General features: G+C 39.2%; 1 protein-coding gene across 1 annotated transcript in view; it reads right to left on the reverse strand.

The window, feature by feature from the left end:
- LOC120306146 (SAP domain containing ribonucleoprotein) overlaps positions 1–20,876 on the reverse strand; it is a 69,982-nt gene that overhangs the window by 33,144 nt on the left and 15,962 nt on the right. The window contains exons 5-9 of the mRNA XM_039338837.1: positions 20,224–20,275; positions 14,541–14,614; positions 13,441–13,469; positions 11,104–11,129; positions 7,582–7,650 (exon numbers count right to left, since the gene is read on the reverse strand). Coding sequence (XP_039194771.1) covers positions 7,582–7,650; positions 11,104–11,129; positions 13,441–13,469; positions 14,541–14,614; positions 20,224–20,275 — 250 coding nt within the window. The remainder of the gene's footprint in view (positions 1–7,581; positions 7,651–11,103; positions 11,130–13,440; positions 13,470–14,540; positions 14,615–20,223; positions 20,276–20,876) is intronic.

The following is a 20,876-nucleotide window of genomic DNA, read 5'->3' on the forward strand; positions in this document are numbered from 1 at the left end:
GTCTGAAAACCCGAAACATTTGCAGTGAATATTAGATAGTGTAGGATGCAATGCAACATATGATTCTAAAATGCCAGGGTACTGCTGAATGGCGATCATCAACTTATTCTGAAGAAGTCTGCATTTTCTTGAATTCAAGTGCTCCAGGATCCAACACTGCCTTTGACAGGGCAAATGGCTTCACTAATTATGAAGACACTTTAATCAGTTCAGGTTGATGCCCCTACTGTTATGACACTTGGAAGTGATAATCTGACATCATTCATTTACATTGTGTTTAGTAATACTATCCAATTTTACACATCAGGCTAAAGGAACTTGGAGTTTCTTCAAAACAATTGGAATTTTTATTTGCTTTCTTATGGACAGTGACTTGGGATCCAATATTATAAAAGTTTATTAGCGACTACAGCTAGTTTAGTGATTGTTTACAATTAAGGCAGTGATGAAAAAGTAACTTTACAACCAATCCTCGCATTTATGACCTTCACAGGTCTGTGAAGCAAAGGATAGGTAAAGTAAGATTGTAAGCACAGTTGTTATTTCATTTAGTGACCTCTTAATGACTGAGTTGCTGGTCCCTGTCTATATATAATGTTTAGATCTTTTGACAATACAACATTTGCCCTTTACAGAAAAAAGGAGGGAGTGTTATATACACTATTTTGAGCTGAAACAAAGATGGACTATTAATGTAACAAATAGAATAAATATAAAAATATGCATAAAGGAACAGGCACAAAATTATTAAATATTTGATGTGTGCAAAATAACATTGATTTCTGAATCAAAGCCAACCACTGTAGAAACGTGGAAAGGAGTAGGGATAATCTGAAACTTAGATGAAAACAGGGTCAGTTGGGTCAGGATAAGTACAGTTCCCATTTGTGAGATACAACAAATTTTAGTCTCTGATTACCACTGCGTTGATTCACTTTTTAAAATTGTAAGTACTTCTTATTTTTTTATTTTTGTTTAGGGTTTCCTCCTTGAGCAGGGGGTTGGACTAGAACAGGGGTCCCCAACCCCCAGTCCATGGACCAGTACCAGGCTGCAGCATGCCAGCAACCGGTCCGCACAATTAAGAAAAGGCCCATCCACACGATGCAGGCAGCACACAAAACCACGCACCCTCCAGTCTGTGGAAAAACCTCTCTCCACGGAACCGGTCCCTGGTTCTTAAGGTTGGGGACCTCTGGACTAGAAGACCTCCAAACTTCCTTCTAACTCTGTTATTCTGTTATTTACTGTTTTGTATGCTGTCCAGAGACAATGTTTGAGTTGGGTGGATACACACCCGCACCCCTATAGTGATCCTGACAGCCATTTATGCCAGTGAGATCTGGAAGGCATTAGCAAATATTAGCAAAGACACAATGTCTTGCAACAAAGATGCCTTTACCGAATCCTAAAGAGTCACTATTTTGACCACATTGCTAACGAAGAAGTGCTCAAAAAGAGTTTCTCCTGAAACTACATATCATAGTTGCATGCAAAAGACTTGCAGGTCAAATTCTCTGCATGGAGAACAATCAAATTCCTAAGATGGCATTGAGATGGCCCCACTGATGTCAAATGGTCAAAAGGACGCCTTTGAAAGACATGGCGAAGGATGTTCATGGAAGATTCCTAACATCACATGGGAAGACGCTGAAGTACTTGCCCCAAACCGAAAATGTTGGAGATCCCTTGCTGCCCAATATGCTACATAGCATGGTAAGATCTAATGCTAATACACAAGCATGCACACGCATACATATGCAAAATAGGCAAAAAGTGAGAGGGAATGCCAAGGTGCAAAGGAAGAGAGAAATAGCACAAGATAAAGGATTTCTTGGATTTTGATTTATTCTGACCATTTAGAACTATTTTAATACAGCCTAGGCTTCCTAAAACAGGTTTTATATAAAAAGATGTAAAGTATAATTTTCAAGTGCTGAAAGCTACTTTCATTTAAGCTGATGTAATTAAAAATCAAATGGCCGTAAAAACTAAAGATAAAATATAAAGGAACATACTACTGAAAGCAAACATGTACGTATTTTTTTAATAATCTAATACTTAAAATACATCTTAATAGATATATAAGATATCCAGACCCCCGCGTGCTATCTGCACACCAACAGCATAGAGCTGAACAGACCATTAAACTTTTTTTCAGAACAGCTAGCAGCATGGGGGAGGTGGTGGCCTTGCTTTCAGCAACCCTGTATTGAAATGGCCATGACTGCCAGCACTATTATTCATCTTGTCAGTTCTCATTATTCTAAAATCAACAGGCCTAAATTCATGGTAACCAAAGTTGGAGCATGATGACATCATTTCAAAACAGTGGGGGTGGGGAGAGGAAAAAACAGTAAAAGGAAAATCCGCTATACTAAATATAGAGATACATTAGTTAACATTCACAATTTACACTGAAAAGTCAAGTAAAAAATTCAAAACGTTAGACCTTTAAATGTATTTTTATAGAGCACATGTGGCATCCAAAGCTGAAAACACTAAAGTCAAAATGCTTTTATAAATGAAATGTCTTAAAAATATGTATGATTACCAGGTGGCCACAGACCAAAACACATAGCTTTAAATGGTTCAAAATTGGGGAAGGGGAACACCAAAGTATAACTGTCAATTTACTTTATTATATTCAGATTTTTTCATCACAAATGTTGGGACTAGAAGCTGAAATTAAAACTGCTGATGAAACAAGGACCTCAGATATGCCATGATGGCGGTAAGAGAGAAATACTTAAGGATAATCTTGTTGAAAATGAGACTGCTCAAGCTTATTTGCTGCGTAGCATTAATGCTGCCCCAAGATTATGTTGATAGGCATTGCCAACCCAATGCAAAATAGGTGGTGAATAACAAACAGAGATGATGTTATAGAAATGAAATAGAGATGTTTTCTATTTAGAACAAAGTCTGTAACAGAGGTAGACAAATTATTAAAATGCTGAGACAGCACGACAAATAAAATGATTTTTATTTATAAGACTATTGTTTTTCTAATTTTAATGTATCTATCTGAAAATTCTGATTTAGTTGGGTTCTGGTGGCATGAGAGTGATGGGCTCCCTTAGGCAATTGGGGAGCCTGCCCCTAGGTGGCAGTCTAGGAGCACTGTGTGCTGGTTTTGAATGGCTGTCACTTTCCACTTCAACTGAGAGTTAGGTAGAGGGTGTGTGTGAATGTGGCCTCTCTCAGCTGACTGGTGGGAGACCAGCTTTGGAAGGGAGAACATTGTGGGTTGGGGCTGAGGGGAATGGGCACCCCTGCTAGTGCTGAGAGCTGACACTTAAGTATCAAGGGATAGCCCAGATTCTGGTCAGTAGACCCATGGAGGCCTGGATCTTCGGCTGCTGCTGCTGAATAGGCACCCCTTATTTGTGACCTCATTAAGAAGAAGCAAGCATCAACAAGACCTGTCTGACACCAGAGGGGAAAGCTCTCCTCTCAGAGATGTATCCAGCCAGTTTTGGAGTTTGGCACCAGCGAAACCTCAGGACAGGAGAGAGAGGGTATCAGCTGCCATCCTGGAATCTGTTTTAACCATCAGGAGCAATGTTCCCCAAGTTTTCAGTTGTGAGACCCTATTTGTGAAGCTGGGCTTGCAGGATCAGTTGGGACTGTTGCTATTATATCAGCCTCCCTGTTGCGGAATTCCTGGAGACCAGCCCAGGGTTAGAAGTGGAGCTCTTCAGGCTTATGGTCTGGGGACTTCAACCTACCATCCCTGGAGATGGCCTCAAAGCAGCTCAGGAGTTCATGGCCACCATTTCTAGACCGTTCTAGAAGGCCCTAGGGATGAGCATGCAAACACTGGTTGCCGGTTTGCACTTGGTCCAATTCAAGGTGCTGATTATCATCTTTAATGTCCTTTATGTCATGGTACCAGATTCTGGGGAACTGTCTCATCTCAATGGGATTGACTCACCCCACTCCCTCTGGCAGAAGGGGCATGTACAGACCCAATCAGTCAAAGAATTTCAGCTGGCAGGTTCTAGGAGAAAAGGCTTTACTGTCATAGCCTCCACCCTTTGGAACACCTTGCTACTGGAGATCAGATCCACCCCCACCATCTTGGCCTTCTGGAAGGCCTGGCTCTTCCAATTGGCTTGGGGCTGCGATGGGGGCACTTTACTCTGAAGGTGGTTGGTGGAATTTAAGAGAGACTATCCTACCTTTGTACCATTCGTTTACCTGGTTCATAAGTTTATCTAATTCTTGTTAACTTTAATGTTTTTATATTTGTATTTCTATTGTACTGAAAGCAGCCCAGAGTTGCTTTGGATAGTCATAGTGAGATGGGTAGTAATTAATAAATAAATGAATAATAATAAAATTGTGCCTTCAGAAAGGCTGAACAAAGGCATATGGATCTTTCTTAATTATGATGTTGAAGAAAATTGTTGAGAATATTTTAGACTACAAGAAGAACAAATAATCCAATACTACATAAACTAGACTGAGCACTGGGCGTACTTAGAATGAACCTAAAACTTAAGTATTTTGGACATATAATGCAAAAGCAAGAATAAAATAGAGAAGACCCAAGTACCTGGAAAAGTCAAAGGCAATTGAAAAAGAGGCCAAGAGAAGACGAAATGACTAAATACCATCACTAATGGCCCAAAAAGAACTTGTGTTTGGATTACAGAGAATACTTGTGACCTGATGTCCAGGTTATGAAGAGTTAAAAGCTATTGAACAACAAAAAGATAGGAATCTTTTTTTTCTACTGCTGTACTACCTTGTTTCTTTTCTCTTTTCTACCACACTTTTCTATTTCTTCTGCTAGAAAGACCTTGAATAATAACAGCAAGCTTTCTTTCATTTTACAATCTTTCAACTCATGAGTAAAGATAATATATTCGTTCCAACTGATTTCTCTTTTTCTTGATGGAGTGAGGTAATACCAGGAGACTTTTTACAATAAATTTGAATAACGTTGAGTTCGTAAATAAATTCCAGCTTGATTATTTAGCTCCAATAGTTTGGCTCAAGTAGAAAACCTGAGCAAGGAACTTTCTACTTTTGCTTGCTTGTAACTGAAACTCAGTTTGAGAGTTGGAGAAAAGTGATGCTAAGATGTCAGAGATTAAATATTTGTAATTTTATTTCCATTTGCAGCATTTTTACCTCTCATTTCTAACCTCTGATTGGCTCAAGGTTAATAAGTACAGAACTCCCAAATCCTTAAATTAGATGATGTGGAGTACAAACTGTTTTAATCATCTTTTTGACTGAGAACGGTGCTAGGTAGTACAGTGCAGAAAAAAGAAAGATACTGTACATTTATGCTAATCTAAGGGATCTCTTAGATTCTTTAATCCCCTGCTGGATATCTACAAAGTTGTTTTATGCATAAAAAGAAAAAAAAAAGCAAGCTCTCTGAGAATGGGATTTTGCCTTTACAATGTGGCCCTCTTGCAACACAGAAGCCTTGCAAGCTATCAGCTCTCCCAGTGGGAAGCAAGGAGTTGAGTGGTATACAGAGCAGCTGCTACATAGGGGAAATTTACAAGGGAAGGGAGCAGTTTAAGTGTAACTCACTGAAATCAAGGGACAGCAGCCTCAGGTCAGAGGGTAAATTTTAAAAGGAGGCCTCCCATGAGAGTACAGAGGAGGGGGTATGTTTAGTTCAGGAAAGAAAAAAAAATGCTTTCCTGATTTATTTTAAAATTTTATTTCATGGCTCTGTCCTGACCAAAACAGAAGCAAGCACCTGCCACTTCTATTATACCAAATGGTAACAATCTACTGTAAGAGGATAAGGTATGTTATCTTTTAGGACAAGGATTTTTTTTTTAAACTTAATAGATTCTATACTAGCAGTAAGTTCAAAGCTACAGATTAGCTGAAGAGCTGTTACTCCAATCTAAGTTTACTCCCCCAGTCCCAGCAGGTTTGAAATTGCCTTTGGCTGCGTTCCCTTCCCCCCCACCACCTTGCTTTTTCAAAACCAATTTGAATAGGAAATGAAATGTGGCTCCAGAGACACAATGGTTTACTGTAAAGATTTTGCTGCAATGCATGGCATTAAAAATCTGCAAAGACCCATGCAACCGGGCTATTCTGTGATAAAAAGCTATAAAGAACACCCAGGTGGGCAACTCGATACTAGAGGCTAATTGAAGCAAGCAATAATATTCCTCAATAAAATTCATGAGTGTAAATTCTTTCTTTCTCAGAAAGAGGAAATCTACTTCTAAGCAGCTGAATTCTACTTAATGGTAGAACAAAGAAATTAAACCCTTGGTAACTGTTCTAATGGCTGAAATGATTGCTTGATATATGCAAGGCCAATCACAAAGATAAAACACATAGTTTAAAAACGTATGCAAAAACACACACACGTTTGTAGTACTAATTTCATAATTTATTTTTTTTAACTCTGAAACGTGTCATTTCTCTCGTTGATATTTTTCTCCATGTGAATAATAAGATCAATTTGCTAATGTAATGCACGCATATTCTTAAAGAGAATTAAAATTAAACAATGCTTATATTTGATCAAATTCTAGGCAGACTAAATTGTGGGGCGCTCTTAAAGAAATCTTAGAATTGATATAACGCCTCACCTACACAATTGTACTTAAAGGAAAGCTGGCCATAAATGCTGACAAAGCATATATTTTTCTTGAAAAATGTGCACACCTAGTGACAAGGTTAATGACATTTGAGCAGCCTCTCACTCTGACCTGTCTCTCCACATATTCTAGCTTTAATGCACTTGCACAATTTGACCCTGCCCCCCCCCCCAAAGAAAAGGGAAGGGAAGGAAAGTGGCTTCCACCTCCAGTTATTTTCTACATGGCTGAATTCCCTGGTGCCAGGTTCAGTGCCTTTCTACAGAATGGAATGCATTAAACATTCCATGTGCAAATCCCAAGAGGGATGGAACAGTTCATTTGCTAAAGGTTAGGGGGAAATCACAGCTAAATCACAGCCATACCCTCTTCTGGACTTCTTGAAGAACATTTCATTCTATATATTGTTATTTTTCTTACTATGAATTCAAAGTCTTTATTTTCAATTTTGGGAACTTTTTCTAGGGGAAGAAGGAACCACCCAATGTCTATTCTTGATAAGGGGCGAAACCAATATTCTATAAAATAAAAAAAACAAAGAATAAAAAAATCCTTCTACAAAGAAAGCTAGAAGACAGAGAAAAGATTTCTAGCCTAGGTTTCTCCTTGATTTTACTTTTCTACTTAATTTAAACTCTGAATTAATTTGAAGAGGCACACAAGATTATCACCTCGATTAGAAAAGAAATCTGGACTTGCAGATCTGCTTTCTTAGGAAAAAGATTAAACCACAGAAAAATATTTTAATTATCTTATCTGAAAAGATGTATCCTTAGGACAGTCAAAATATATGCCAAAATAGCTATGCATTCTTAATCAATGATGAATATTGTTATTTATTATCTTAGTGTGAATAAAATCTATAATTTGAAGCTTGACGGATCTGGCAGAATACATATAAGGAAAATAACAACTTTATGTATTGTTGGCATTTTTGAAAAGTTCAAATATTCACTTTTGCTATATAGTGTTTGTCCTAAAATCTTACCTTTCTGGAGACTGTGGAAACATTCAAACCAAATCGTTGAGCTCTTTCCTTTAATTTGTCTATATTTATCTAGAAAAGCAATCGAAAACAAGTATATTCATGTAAATTTAAAGGTTTCAAAATTATAAATGCTGAAACCATGCCAGTATGGATAAATTTGTTGAAACATAATAAAACATTACTTTCTGTACTGAAATTGAAATAATCTTTGAACAACTGATGGAATTAAATGAAAATGGCATCCATAGAACCAGTAGCTTACTGCAAATCACTTCTGAGAAAACTTTCAGGTATTATTTTAGCAGATCAATTATGAGTTGATCAATGGTTTAGCAGATCAACGGATAGGAAAAGTGGAAACCACTATTTTCAACTCAATACTCTTGTCTAGCACTCCTTGTGCATTTACCAATCAAGCTCCTTAACATGGAAGTAACTAAACTATCAAGAAGATGAAAATATTTCCAACATATTCCAGTATTATAGGCTTCAATTAGACATTAATTAAATATGGAAGAAAGAAGTCTTCACTCTAAATTTAAGATGAAATTTTCAATTTGTTTTTAAAGCATCCTAGGAAACATTTTTTTGCTACTAAGCTAGATCATTTTCACCTTACTAACTTTGGACCAGTATTATCTCTCAGCCATACTATTTCAACAGTTGTTGCTGAGAAAAAAACCCAGAAGAGGGCTTAATCTACACTAGGGCTTTTCAACATTTTCGCCGATTGTGCCATTTTTAGGATATGGCAATATTCAAGTACCATCAGTCACCTAGCAAGGTGTCAAAAACTTGATAACCAAAAAAAAAAAAAGACAAAAATAAAGTACAGGTAGTCCTCGACTTACAACAGTTTGCTTAGTGACTGTTCGAAGTTACAACTGAAAAAAGTGACTTATGACCATTTTCCACACTTATGACCATTGCAGATCCCCAGGGTCACGTGATCCCCTTTTGCAACCTTTTGAGAATAGCTGGGGGGCGTGGCCAGCTCATTGTCACTCAGGTTGAGGGGCACCTGTGGGGGGGCGGGCTCTCTGGTGGAGGGGGATGGTCCACCGGAGGAGCATCACCATCTCTTTTGGGTCATGCAGGGGACTTCTGGATGGTGGCATGGGTTTTCCGGAGCTCTGGGCAGCAGAGGACAAGCGCCCAGTTTAGCCCTCGAGCTCACAGGGCGCCAGGACGCCGCAGCCCAACCCAGTCCAGCCCCGCTTCCCCGAGGGGTGCCCAGCTGCGCTTACCTCCTCCTCAAGGCTGCTCATGGGGAGTGCAGGAGGGCATAGTGCGTGGGTCAGAGGGAGGACCCCTCCCTCTCCATGCAAGGAGACCCAGCTTTGTAATCAAAGCATCCTTAGCGATAGGATGGGAGACTACCAGGATAGGCCAGGAATGAGGGGGCAAGAGGCAAAAGGGCAGCAGGGCTGCTGGTAGCCAAGTGCTAAGGCAGGATTTCCCTCAGACCCTCCCTCTCATTCCAATCTCCTCCCTTCCTCCTTTCCTGCCTCCCTCTGTCTCATTCCCATTTCCCTCCCATCCTCCTTTCTTTCTGTTTCCTTCCTTCCCTCCTCCGCATTCTCATCTCCTTCCTTCCTCCCTCCGTGCCCAGGAAGGGATAAAGGGAGGGAGAGAGGTTGCCAGTGCGACTGGTGGCCGTGCTGCCGGTGGCCATGGCTTGAAAAGCCACTGTAAATTCCTGGACAGAAGCCACACAGCTTTAAAAAGAGAGTGACGGGAAGATATTTGTGATGACAGAGGGAGAAAAACAGGGAAGAAATATAGCTAGGGAGGGGTCACCCGCCACGAGGAATGAAGAAAGGCACCGTCGGTTGGAGGTGACCAGCATTTGGCCCTCGCCACTTCACACACCTGGCTCTGTGGGCTCCGGGGGAGGAAACGCCGCGAGCAATGTGAGAGTCCACATTACCTCCATGATGCTGTCCAGCCCCCAGCCTGCCCGGTTTCAACAGGTAGCGGCACATTCTTACCACATGGAGAGGCTGGGCCAGGCAAGACAGAGCTGGCGAGAAGCCGAACCTACCTGGGTGCGCATACAGGAGGTGGCGAGGTTGCGAGGCCTGGTGTCCCGGGTGAAAGGGAAGAGCTCAGAACATGGTCAGCCTGCAGTAAGCCTCCTGTACGTGTGCCCAGGCAGATTCGGCTTCTTGACAGCTTCATTTTGCCCGGCCCAGCCTCTTTGCGGTGAGAGGAGAGCGTGCCACTACCTGCCGAAACTGGGAAGGCTGGGAGCTGGGCGGCATCATGCAGGTAACGTGGACTCTCACGTTGCTCACAGCGTCCCCTCCCCCAGAGCCTACAGAGCCGGGTATGTGAAGTGGGCGAGGGCCAGTTGCTGGTCACCTCCAACCAATGGTGCCTTTCTTCATTCCTCGTGGAGAGTGACCCCCTCCCCAGCTGTGTTTCTTACCTGTGTTTCGTTGCCACTTGTGTGCACGCCCGGCATGGATGGCTGCCACGAAGTTGTAGATCTGCACCTGGCCAGCCTGCTTTATATCCTCTCCTCTCCCCCCCCTTTTCTCTTTGGTGTAGGTCCAGCTGATTCCTCTTCCCAAGACTGGTTTTTCTCTCCCTCTCCCACCAAAATTGCCTCCTTTTATATCCTCTCTTGTCTCTGCCCTCCTCCTCCTTTCTCTTCCGTGATCCTGGGGCCTCTGTCTCACCCCATCAGCCCTTGAAGACTTTCTCACAGCAAGTCCTGTGCTGCTCCACTTTAGCTTGTTCCCTCCCCCCCACTACACTTATCTAGGCTAGGCAGGATTGCGTACCACCTGCCAGGTGCCACACTTGATCTACACTTTGCCTTGAGAATGAAAGCTAGGATATAAATCCAATTAAGCCATAGATAATAATGGACCATAGATATCACTGGATACTTTTCTGCTATATTGATAATAGTCATGTACATGAAGCTTTATAAAGTAACTTTAGCAAAATGTTATATCGGAGGAGTCATGTTTCTTTGCTAAAAGTTCCTACCCAAGGAACTTGCATTCTAAATCTGACAATAAAAGAGACAAGGTTTAACAGAGATGAATACTGTACACTAAGAGATTACGACAAATGCTTTGCAAAACTGATCTTTGAAGGAAGAGAGATGTTTAAAATCAGGATGTAAGGAGGGATATTTAGAAAAAATACAAACTTAAGACTTTTGGGTAGTGAGGAAGGAAATGTTAGAAAAATGACATAGCAAAATATAGCCTGCAACTAAGACAAGACAAGGTCCATGGTTTGATTACAGTTTTAGAAGATATTAATAAGGCAATGGTTTAAAACAGGCGAATACTAAGAGAAAATAATTATTTGAGCAACAGCTTTTAAGAAATGTAAACAAAAAAGTTGCAGAGGCACTTAAAACAGTGGTTCAGTTGAGGACAATGTTATATGAAGTATAACATATTTGATTATCAGATGGGTAAATAAATATTACAGTCAAGTTGCTTTAATGAATTATTTAAACCCATGCCAACTGTATAAGGAAACAAAACAGCTACTTACTGAAGTCTTACTTTCTGTGTTCAGACCTGAAACAAACAAACAAAAAAATACTGGATCCAAAACAGCTCCTTTCATTTGCTTAAGTAAATCAGAATCTACCATTTTTATTTAATAATATTGATATACTGAATGTTTAACCCTGGTTTTGCTAGAACTTAATACTTCAATCCCTCAGAGGCAACCCATGGCTCCAGAGCCGCTTTCGGCTCTTTCATCCCTCCGCTGCGGCTCCCAGTCCTTCGCCCAATCCTTCACCACTTTAAAAAAAAAGTTCAATCAATCAATTCCAACTTCTCACGGAATCAAAAAGATCTCGTGAAGTTAGAATTGATTGATTGAATTTTTTTTTTTAGTCCCACAAACAAAAGAAGTTTGTGGGCAGTTCCACAAACTTCTTTTGTTTGTGAGACTGCACAGGGCAGCAGAGGAAGTGACAAAGGACTGCGTCGGAGCTGGAAAGAAAGTACCACATGGGTCTCATCGGGGACGCGGGGGAGGGGTTCTGCCAAGCATCTTGTACGGAGCCGGGGAAACGGGTTGGGTGGGGGGAGCTGCCAATGCCACTGGCATGAGGCTTGGCAGATTCCCCCCCTCCAAGCAGCCATGATACCCCCAGCCAGCTAGCCACCATTGCCTGACCTACCCCTCGCCTGGCTGGCCGACTGACACAAAGCCTCACCACTCTTCTCCTCCTCATTCTCCTCTGCTCCATCTGAGTTGAAGAAAGTGGAGGCACAGCAGTGGGATTGCTCTCAATAAGGTGGGCGCATACAAGCAAGCAGCGCACCTGGCTCTCATTGTTTGAGAGCAATCCCGCTGCTGCACCTCTGCTTTCAACTCGGATAGAGCCGAGGAGCTGCTGGTGGCGCCTTGAGTGGGGAGGACGAGCTTTGTTGCTGGACCATACCTGGGCTATGCCCTGCCGCTGCCTCCCAAACTCTACCTTCGCTGCTGGGGAAAGCTGCGGCGGCAGGGTGCTCAGCATGGGGGAGGTAGGGGAAAAAGCTGTGGTGGCAGGGCACTTGGCGCGAGGGAGGTAGAGGGAGAAAGCAGCAGTGGCAGGGTGCTCTGCGCAAGAGGGTAAGCAGCAGCAGCAGTAGAGCAGTGGAGTTCTGGCCGGGGGGAGGGGGGGAAAGAAACAGGGTTTTGTGGCTCCCGGTGGCATGGACAGATAAATTGGCTGTCAGTATTTCAATGCCTCACAAACTATCCATCTGAAGTAATCACTACGAATGATCATGTGGAAATTATCTCAATTTTTGCAATATTTTTTATTAGTTCTTCTCAAAAGTTAAGATGCTGGAACTCCAAATAATGGCATAACAAATTAGCAGCAATGGTACACTGGAATATCTGCAAAAAATGCCATTTGCCTACAAGGAAAAATTGGTGAGACCACAAAATAGACAAAATAATAGAAAATGAAGAAGCTGAAGTGTTCTGGGATTTTAGAATTCAGACAAGCACCTGTGACATAACACCCTAGATTTAACAACTGTAGATAAGAAAGACAAAAAAAGTCCAGATACATGGCAGGACCCAGAGTCAGCATAACAGAAGAAAAAGAATTACAGAAAATTACAAAATACAAAGACCTGCAAATAAAAGAATGACTGTGGCAAAAGAAAGCAAAGATGGTACCAACTGTAATGGATATCTTGGGTGAAATTCCAAAACATCTGGAGCACCACAGCAAAACTATCACCATTGAGAAAATCACCATCAATAAAATTGCAAAAGGCAGCTTTACTTGGAACACCTTACATCCTACAATGATACGTTTAACACCATCAAACAATATTTGCCTACTTCACATCTTTTGGAAAGACTGGATAGGTAGATAAAATTGCCAAATTCACTCTAAACATCTGGCTGACTGTGCGACAAACTATAATAATGACAAAATCACCATCAGTTAATTGCAAAAGGCAGCTTAACTCAGAATAGCTTATATCCTGCAAAGATATCTTTAACACCAACAAATAACATCTGCCTATCCTGGGTCCTTGGGAAAGACTGAATAGGTGGAAAAAATGCCAAATCCAATTTGAACCTCTGGCTGACTGCAATGAACCATAATAACAATAAAACATTTGGAGCACCATTTGAACACCATTGGCATTGACAAAATCACCATCAGTCAATTGCAAAAGGCAGCTTTACTTGGAACACCTTACATCCTGCAATAATTCTTGAACACTATCAAACAACATCTGCCTATCCCAGGTTCTTGGGGAAAACTCAATAGGTAGATAAAAATGCCAATTCCAGTTTAAATATCTGGCTGACTGGCAACCAACCATAATCATATATATTTTAAATCTCATAGTCACATACCTTTAGTTGAAACAGCAGGCATACCAAACCTATGGAGAAGGAAAGAGCGTTATGAGCAACTGTAATGTTTAAGTTTAAAGCCATACACACAATAGACTAGTTTGAATACTACAACAGCTGAACTGTGAATAATTTAAAAATAGAGTAAAGCCCTTCCTGGCATATAAAGCTGGTCTTGATCAGAAGAGCAAGAAAACAGTGAATCCAGGTTTCATCTTTACCATTTAAAGAATCACTACCAACTGAGTGAACAGCCTACAATATATTTAGAGAATTGTATCTTGCTTTTTCATATTATCTTAATGATAGAATCCATAAATTTATCTGTACATCTCAACATTCAGGATGTTTAAGATATATAATGCATGCTATTCTATCAGGTAGTGACAGAACAAGGAAAAAATTCAATACTAAATATTTGTTTCAATTTTAACTGTTTGCAGTCTTTCATCTTTGGCACTTGTATCAGCATAAATCAAAACATAGAATATTATATAATTCACAAAAAGAATTTTAGTAATTTAGGAATGCTTTAACATTTGTTAGAAATTAAAGCTGCACTTTAGTGCAGTGTACTGTTCCTCCATTTTAAAGTAATTTGGCATTTTTCTGAAAAGCTTCCTAAATAAGCAATAAGAGAAATACCTACTCTGCTCATCTATGTCTTCCATAATACTGTTCTGGACATCCCATCTTGTATTTCATTTTTACTTAATTAATAAACCCATTTCTTAATTAGATGTGAAACTCTGGATTAAACTGTCATTATTCCCAGATCACCTGGCCAGTAATTACTAACTGGAATTAAGAGCCCAGGATAACCAGATATTATAGGCTCAGGCTCCCTACTTCTAATAAAAAGATCAGAACCAATAATTTCAAAAGTTGTTCATTGGAAAGCAAAATATTATTTATGAGAGGCTTCAATATTACACAAGCATTCCTACAAAATAACAGCTGTCCACAAGACAAATTCCAGAAATTCTTAGTTGAAATTGCCCCAGTTAAGAGGACACTAGTTAGAGGATGCACCCAGAATACATTTCTATTTATATGACTAAACAGCTGTAGGGAACAATAATAATCAAATACTTACTTACCGAGCTGCTCGTGCAGCTTTCTTACTTTCCAAGCTCACAGGAACATTGAATCTCTCTGCTCGCTTCTGCATTCTCTAAGATTAAAGATAAAATACATACACTCTAACATAGCCAACACAGAAAAGAAATGCATTTAATTTTGTTGCTTATTTACTGCATTTTTGTACATTTCAAACTTTCATTTTTAGTGCAGTCTTGGCTATTCTGAGTTTTGGAAAACAAGACATATAGAAGCAGGTGAGGATTATCGTGAACCAACACCACACCGGAAGTGGTGCCATAGAAAATCCTGCCAAATGTGAAGGTGCCAAAGGAGTACTGCTAGTGAAGTTCATGGACCCTGGTTCGACCATCAATTCAGAAGTCTACTGTGAAAGGTTACAAAACGAGCCATCCAAAACAAGTGTCGGGGCATGCTGACTTCCGTGTGGTATTGGTTCATAAAAATGCTCGCCTGCAAACCGCTAGACACACCCAAGAACTTTTGAAGCACTTTCCGTTGGGATGTTTTTGATCACCCCCCCCCTTATAGCCCAGATTTGGCACCAAGTAACTACTACTAAGGAATTTCAAACCTTTTGCAGATGTTATGACAAGTGCCTCAATTTGAATAGCAATTATGTCGAAAAATAATGTAATGTTGTAATTTTCTAATGTGTATAATAAAAGTTCTGTATCTGCAAGTGTCTGTCATTGATAACCAAACGGAGGTTTATTTCCAAATTGCCCTTGTAATTACCGTGTTTCTCCGAAAATAAGACCAGGTCTTATATTAATTTTTGCTCCTAAAGATTCATTTTCTGGTTAGGGCTTATATTTGGGGACATACAGTACTAAATGAATCCGTCTGGGTGATGATCTTAACTGGGGCTTATTTTTGGGTGGTGCTTATATTACGAGCGCCCTGAAAAATCATGCTAGGGTTTATTTTCCGGTTGGGTCTTATTTTCAGGGAAATGTGGTAGTCCTAAAGATAATCAGGCCCCAAGTCATATAGAGCTTCTCAGGTTAAAAGCAGCACCTTAGACTGAAAAGGTGAAAATCTGTGTCTTTCAGAGTTATCTCATCAACGTCTACCCCAAAAGGGGAAAGTTAGAAATGGCTTAAAATGACTAAAGGCAGGGCTGACTACTTAAAGAAAGGAGTGCAGCTGTGCCTTTTTCAAAGACTGCCACATCTCCTCCTACATAAAGAAGTGTGTTCACCACAGTTTCTTCCCTGACTGCTATATGCATCGCCTTGAGTTTCTGAAGGAAAGAAGAGATACAAATCTAATAAACAAATAAAACTTAATATTCAGAATATCTTTCTGCTTGTTTTTTATAAAAGTTTTTATTAATTTTTAAAAATTACAATCTTTAGTGCTTAGTAAACAACGTTGTCTGTGTTCAAATATTTAACATTAACTTTTTCAATATAAATCTATTCAACACTACACAATCCAGTATTTTTTCCCTGATCCTCCTTTCTTTTCCATATTTTTTCCATTTTCCCTTCATTACACCATTACAGTTTTTGGTAGTGTTGATGTGTACAAAGTTAAATATAAGCATCTTTATCATATTTTACTAATATCATACAAATAACAATAATATCAATTCATAAATCAATTGTCAACTCAATATCCTGTTTTTTGTGGTCTTGTTAAAGTTTGATTTCCCATCAGTATTTGAAGCATCTTTGTCAGTTATGATTTTCTCAATATTAATAACATTTATATAGCTGAAAGTTTTATTCAAATCAATCCTTCTATCATCATATTTCCCATATCAAAAAAGAAAAAAAAATGCTATCTTAATTCTAAATCATATCTTTCATTGTAAAAGTCTAATTATATCTAAAACTCTTCCGTTCTTTTAATCTTATTCAAAGAAGTATTTAAAAATATAATGCCCCCTCTAAAAGGTCAAATCTTCTATTTTCTAAATCTGACTCTCGCTTTCTTTCTTTGCCAAGTCACTTTCCAAGCCAGGGCAATTAGATTGTCCAGAGATTTTCTTTCTATTTTTGTAAAAATTGCTTGGCATGAGGAAGACAATTTAGGAAGGGTATTTTTTTTTGGGGGGGGGGGGATTCCGTCCATTTATATTCCTTAAACAACTCCCAGTTCCTTTCTCCCTCCATTTCTCTTTTCATTTCCTGTCTCCCAAGTTGTGACATTTCCCTTAACAGCTCTATATTCCCTTTTTAAAAATCTTTTTTCCTTGCCATCAGATATATTTTCAGACCTAAGGGGTAAAAGGTCTTTTGCATTTTCATTGTTATAGCTAAGTCTTGCAGTTCTTTTGTCTCTTCTATCTCTAAATCCATTTCCTCTGTTTCGTCTTCTGATTTCTGGATTATTTGTTCATACATTGTAGTCGTTATAAGGGAGCGTTCTAGTTGTAGATTTAATTTGGAAATTTGCTCTTTTATATTGTCTAAATTGTTTTTAGTCTCATTATGATTTCTTTTTATATTCTTTTTGCATTCAACAATTGTTTGGTGAATTAGTTGTAGCATAGAATATATTTCTTTCTGAAAGGTGTTTGTTTTTTCTTGAGTCATCATTCCTGGAAATTAGTTTTCTGGTCTTTATATGCATTCTTTATAATCTAATAGATTCCAAAGTATAAGTTCAATTCTGAAAGCAATATTTTATAGTAATCTCTTGTCTCAAATATCCCCAAAATTGTCTCTTAGGTAAAGTTATAATCCAAAATGTTCGAAGTTGTAATCCAAAATGTTTAATCTCTCTGAAAACAGTTCAAAAGTCTCTCCCAGCCAGGCGTAATCCAAGGTCAATTTTTTTTCTCTCCCACTAGCTCTTGAAGTTAAAAGTCCAAGCTCAGTAGGTATTTATAACCCAAGAAAGTCAGGATGAGTATGCCAAAATATTTTCCTTTATTGCCAGCTGTTCTCCCATGGTAGGAAAATTATAGTGCACAAATCCACCACTAATGTAATTCAAAGTCCATTTTCCACTCTTAAAACAAAGGGTTGATTTCTTATATTTCACCTCAGTGTTTTTTTCCAAAGAGAAAATCTTAACAATTATCTCAGTTTTCAAATTGATCAAAACTGTAGTTTTGTATTACTTCCACTTCAGTATTATGTATTTCTGTCCCCCGTATTTAAAACACCACTTCTGTTCATATCTGGAGGTTTTAGGCTTCTTGGGAGCCTTTCCCAGGAAATTCAGTTGAAAAATAGAAAAGAAAGGATCAATAGTCTCACCCAGTCCAAACATGCTGTTTACTATATGCTAATTAAAGCTTTTGTTCTTCAGTTGCCAGCAGCTAATGGTCGGGTCTTTCCCCTGCTGGTTTAGAGGGCTTTCCTTGGATCGAATGGAGAGACCTTCGTTTCTCCGTGATCGACAAGGCACCCCTCCTTCTCCATTGCCTCTTCGGAGCGACTTTAGGCCCTTTTCAGGGCGAAATCGAGCGCAGAGGCAGAGCCTTGCCTTCCTGTGTTCGTCTCGCCATGACGTAAAACCGGATTATGTTTAAATATACCACATAATCAAGGTAGCAGAAATTGACAGACCAGAAAAATCAATCAGTATTGGCAGTTAATTATTGCCCTGAAAGCACTATACTAGCACTTGTTACACTCTCTTCAATAACACTTATATCAACAGAGTTTTTTGAAGACTCAACTTTTTATAGTGCAAGATATTTGCATGCCAGCAACAGGATTTCAGTTGCCATGAAAAGCAGGACATTTTCTTTCAACAAACACAATAATACTTCATTCTTGGGTCAAAGTTTCAATGCTATGCATTGCAGCATAATATATTGTAAACCCCAATCATAAATGGATGATAAAAAGACACAAGAGAAACCCTGGCATGACTAATGTTCTTCCTGTCCTATCTATACAAAGCAAGCTATAGCTTAACCAGCATAGAGATTATTTTAAATCAGGCACATAGCACTTTTACAAAAATATATGTATTCTTAAAAATTATGAGATTGCTTACATAAGAATTAGCAAGAATATTGCACAGAATCAAGAAAAAGTGCTGAAAATTCAGCTGATCAATTCAGAAAAGAACAAGTTAGAACAGTGGTTCTCAACCTTTCTAATGCCATGACCCCATAATACAGTTCCCCATGTTGTGGTGACCCCCAAGTGGGTGTGGCCACCAATAAGAGGGAGTAGGACAGCTAGGGAAAAGGGAAAAAATGGCGGACAGCGTGGTTTGGCGACCCCCGTGAAATGGTCGTTCGACCCCAAATGGGGTCCCGACCCACAGGTTGAGAACCACTGAGTTAGAACAACAAATATACAACAAGAGACTTAAAAGGTCGTTCAAACAAAATGGAAAGCCATAGTTTCTTGTTATGTGAGTTGTATGATCTTTTATCTTGCACATTCACCTTCTTTTAAAGTTACAAATAAAGAAACACTTCTCTCCATAGCTTACCTTGTATCTATATGCAACCCCAAAATCATCTTTTCAATCCTAGTTCACTAAAGGCCACTAGGAGTTACAAGAAATATAAAACAAATAGTTTATCTCTGGTCAAATAGTCCAACTTTATATTCCTTCTTTTTGCTCTGCATAATCTTGACTTTTAAATCATTATTGTAGCATCACAGGATTTTATCTTTCATCACTCTTTGGCATTTAGGAGTCCTCAAAACTTTCACCAGCTTAGTTTGTACATCCCATAAAGAAACACTGTCTGGGATTTCTGGTCAGAGCTGTTCCATGTCCAGATCCTTTTCTTGATTTGTCTTTTGTATTCCCATTTTGGTAATGTCGATTTTGCAATCTTCCATGCCTTGAAACTCTACAATGTCTGTGTCAGGTAAGTTTTTCTCATCATCTTCTGAAAGCTAATTCATTGAAAACTGTATCCTTTCTGAGATAATGGTTATTAATATTTCAGTATGTTTCAAAAAACTCTTAAAAATACAAAAAGTTATAGTCGGCTTAGCCATTTTAATTCTTTTCTGCCCAATCTTTTAGATCTTTCTAGTGTCCATTTGCAAATTTCATCAAACCTAAGTTGGTTCATTTCAGTCATTTTTATATGCATACGTTATACCAAATTTCTCTGGTCTCCTAATCTGTTTAAAACTTTCTTAAATCACCCCCTTTTTTTGCCAATTTGCCAATTCTCCATTTAAAACTTATCAGGTGTCAAATTAAGTTTGCCATGTTGAAGTTCCCTAATACCCATAAATGGTTAAATTGAACATTTCCAAGTGTGATTAGAAAGTGAGTTAGGTTTGCTTAATGTCCTTATAAAAGATTCTGCCGCTGCTCATAGCAAAGATGTCATCTCCCTCAGCTCCTGGAACTCAAAACCACAGGAGCTGTTTTAGGGTCTCCTTGTAAGAAGCTACCAATTAGAGCACCAATAGGCAATCTTTCAATCTCTCCTTCTCCAGAGAGATTTGAAGGACCAACCTACCCACTGGTCTTTTATTCTTCATAGCAGTCTTCATCTCTGTTCATTTGTGGAGACATCTTCAGTCAGTTATGACTCATACTGGAAGTCAATGTATGTGAACTATTCTCAACCTAATATTACAAGATAAGCAATATGCTAGAAAATTAGAAAACCTAAGTCAGTTACACTCTAAAATACTAGCTAAATCTCCGCTGTATTGACAAAATTATGGTTTGGGCAGAAAACATTTCCCATATTTGGGTGCTGTACCTGGAAAGTACGAGAAGGCAACTTACCTCCATTTGAGGAATTTCTGAGGTAATTTTCACCACCTTTTTTTCTGCACTTCTAAGTAAAAGCAAAACAGATTGATCAAAACACAAATTATTACTTGCCTCTCATAAACAAAGTAAATTCAGTTTGATGGACATAAAAATACATTACTAAATAAGGGATGCTTACTGCTTTGAGATGAACTGCAAGCCAGGGACACTGAAAGGCCTTGCTTTGGGATGTATAGAATCCCATGTTTGATCTGTTACTAAGACAGGGCTATTTCCTGCTTGTGGCTATTATGGAACACAATATGCTCATACTTCAAGCTATGTGGCATTGTGGTGCAGTGGTTAGTATGCAGTGGGGCAGGATAACTTCGTCCACACATCAGGAGTTTGATCCCGATTGGTTCAAGGTTGATTCAGCCTCCTTCCGAGGTCAGTAAAATGAGGACCCAGATTGTTGGGGGCAATATGCTGACATTGTAAACCACTCAAAGAGTGTTGTAAAGCACTGTAGAGCGGTATATAAGTCTGCTATTGCTATGTGAGTGTGTTTTGTCTTTCCCATAGCTAAAACTTCACCAATATGATGCAAGCAAGATACATAAGAACTGCAAGTCCAAAAATTCTCAACCATAGTGGTTGAAAAGAGTGGAATTTTGGAGATGTAG

Source organism: Crotalus tigris, unplaced genomic scaffold (assembly GCF_016545835.1).
Source record: "Crotalus tigris isolate CLP2741 ecotype Arizona unplaced genomic scaffold, ASM1654583v1 scf7180000017721.692284, whole genome shotgun sequence".
Classification (NCBI taxonomy): Eukaryota; Metazoa; Chordata; class Lepidosauria; order Squamata; family Viperidae; genus Crotalus; species Crotalus tigris.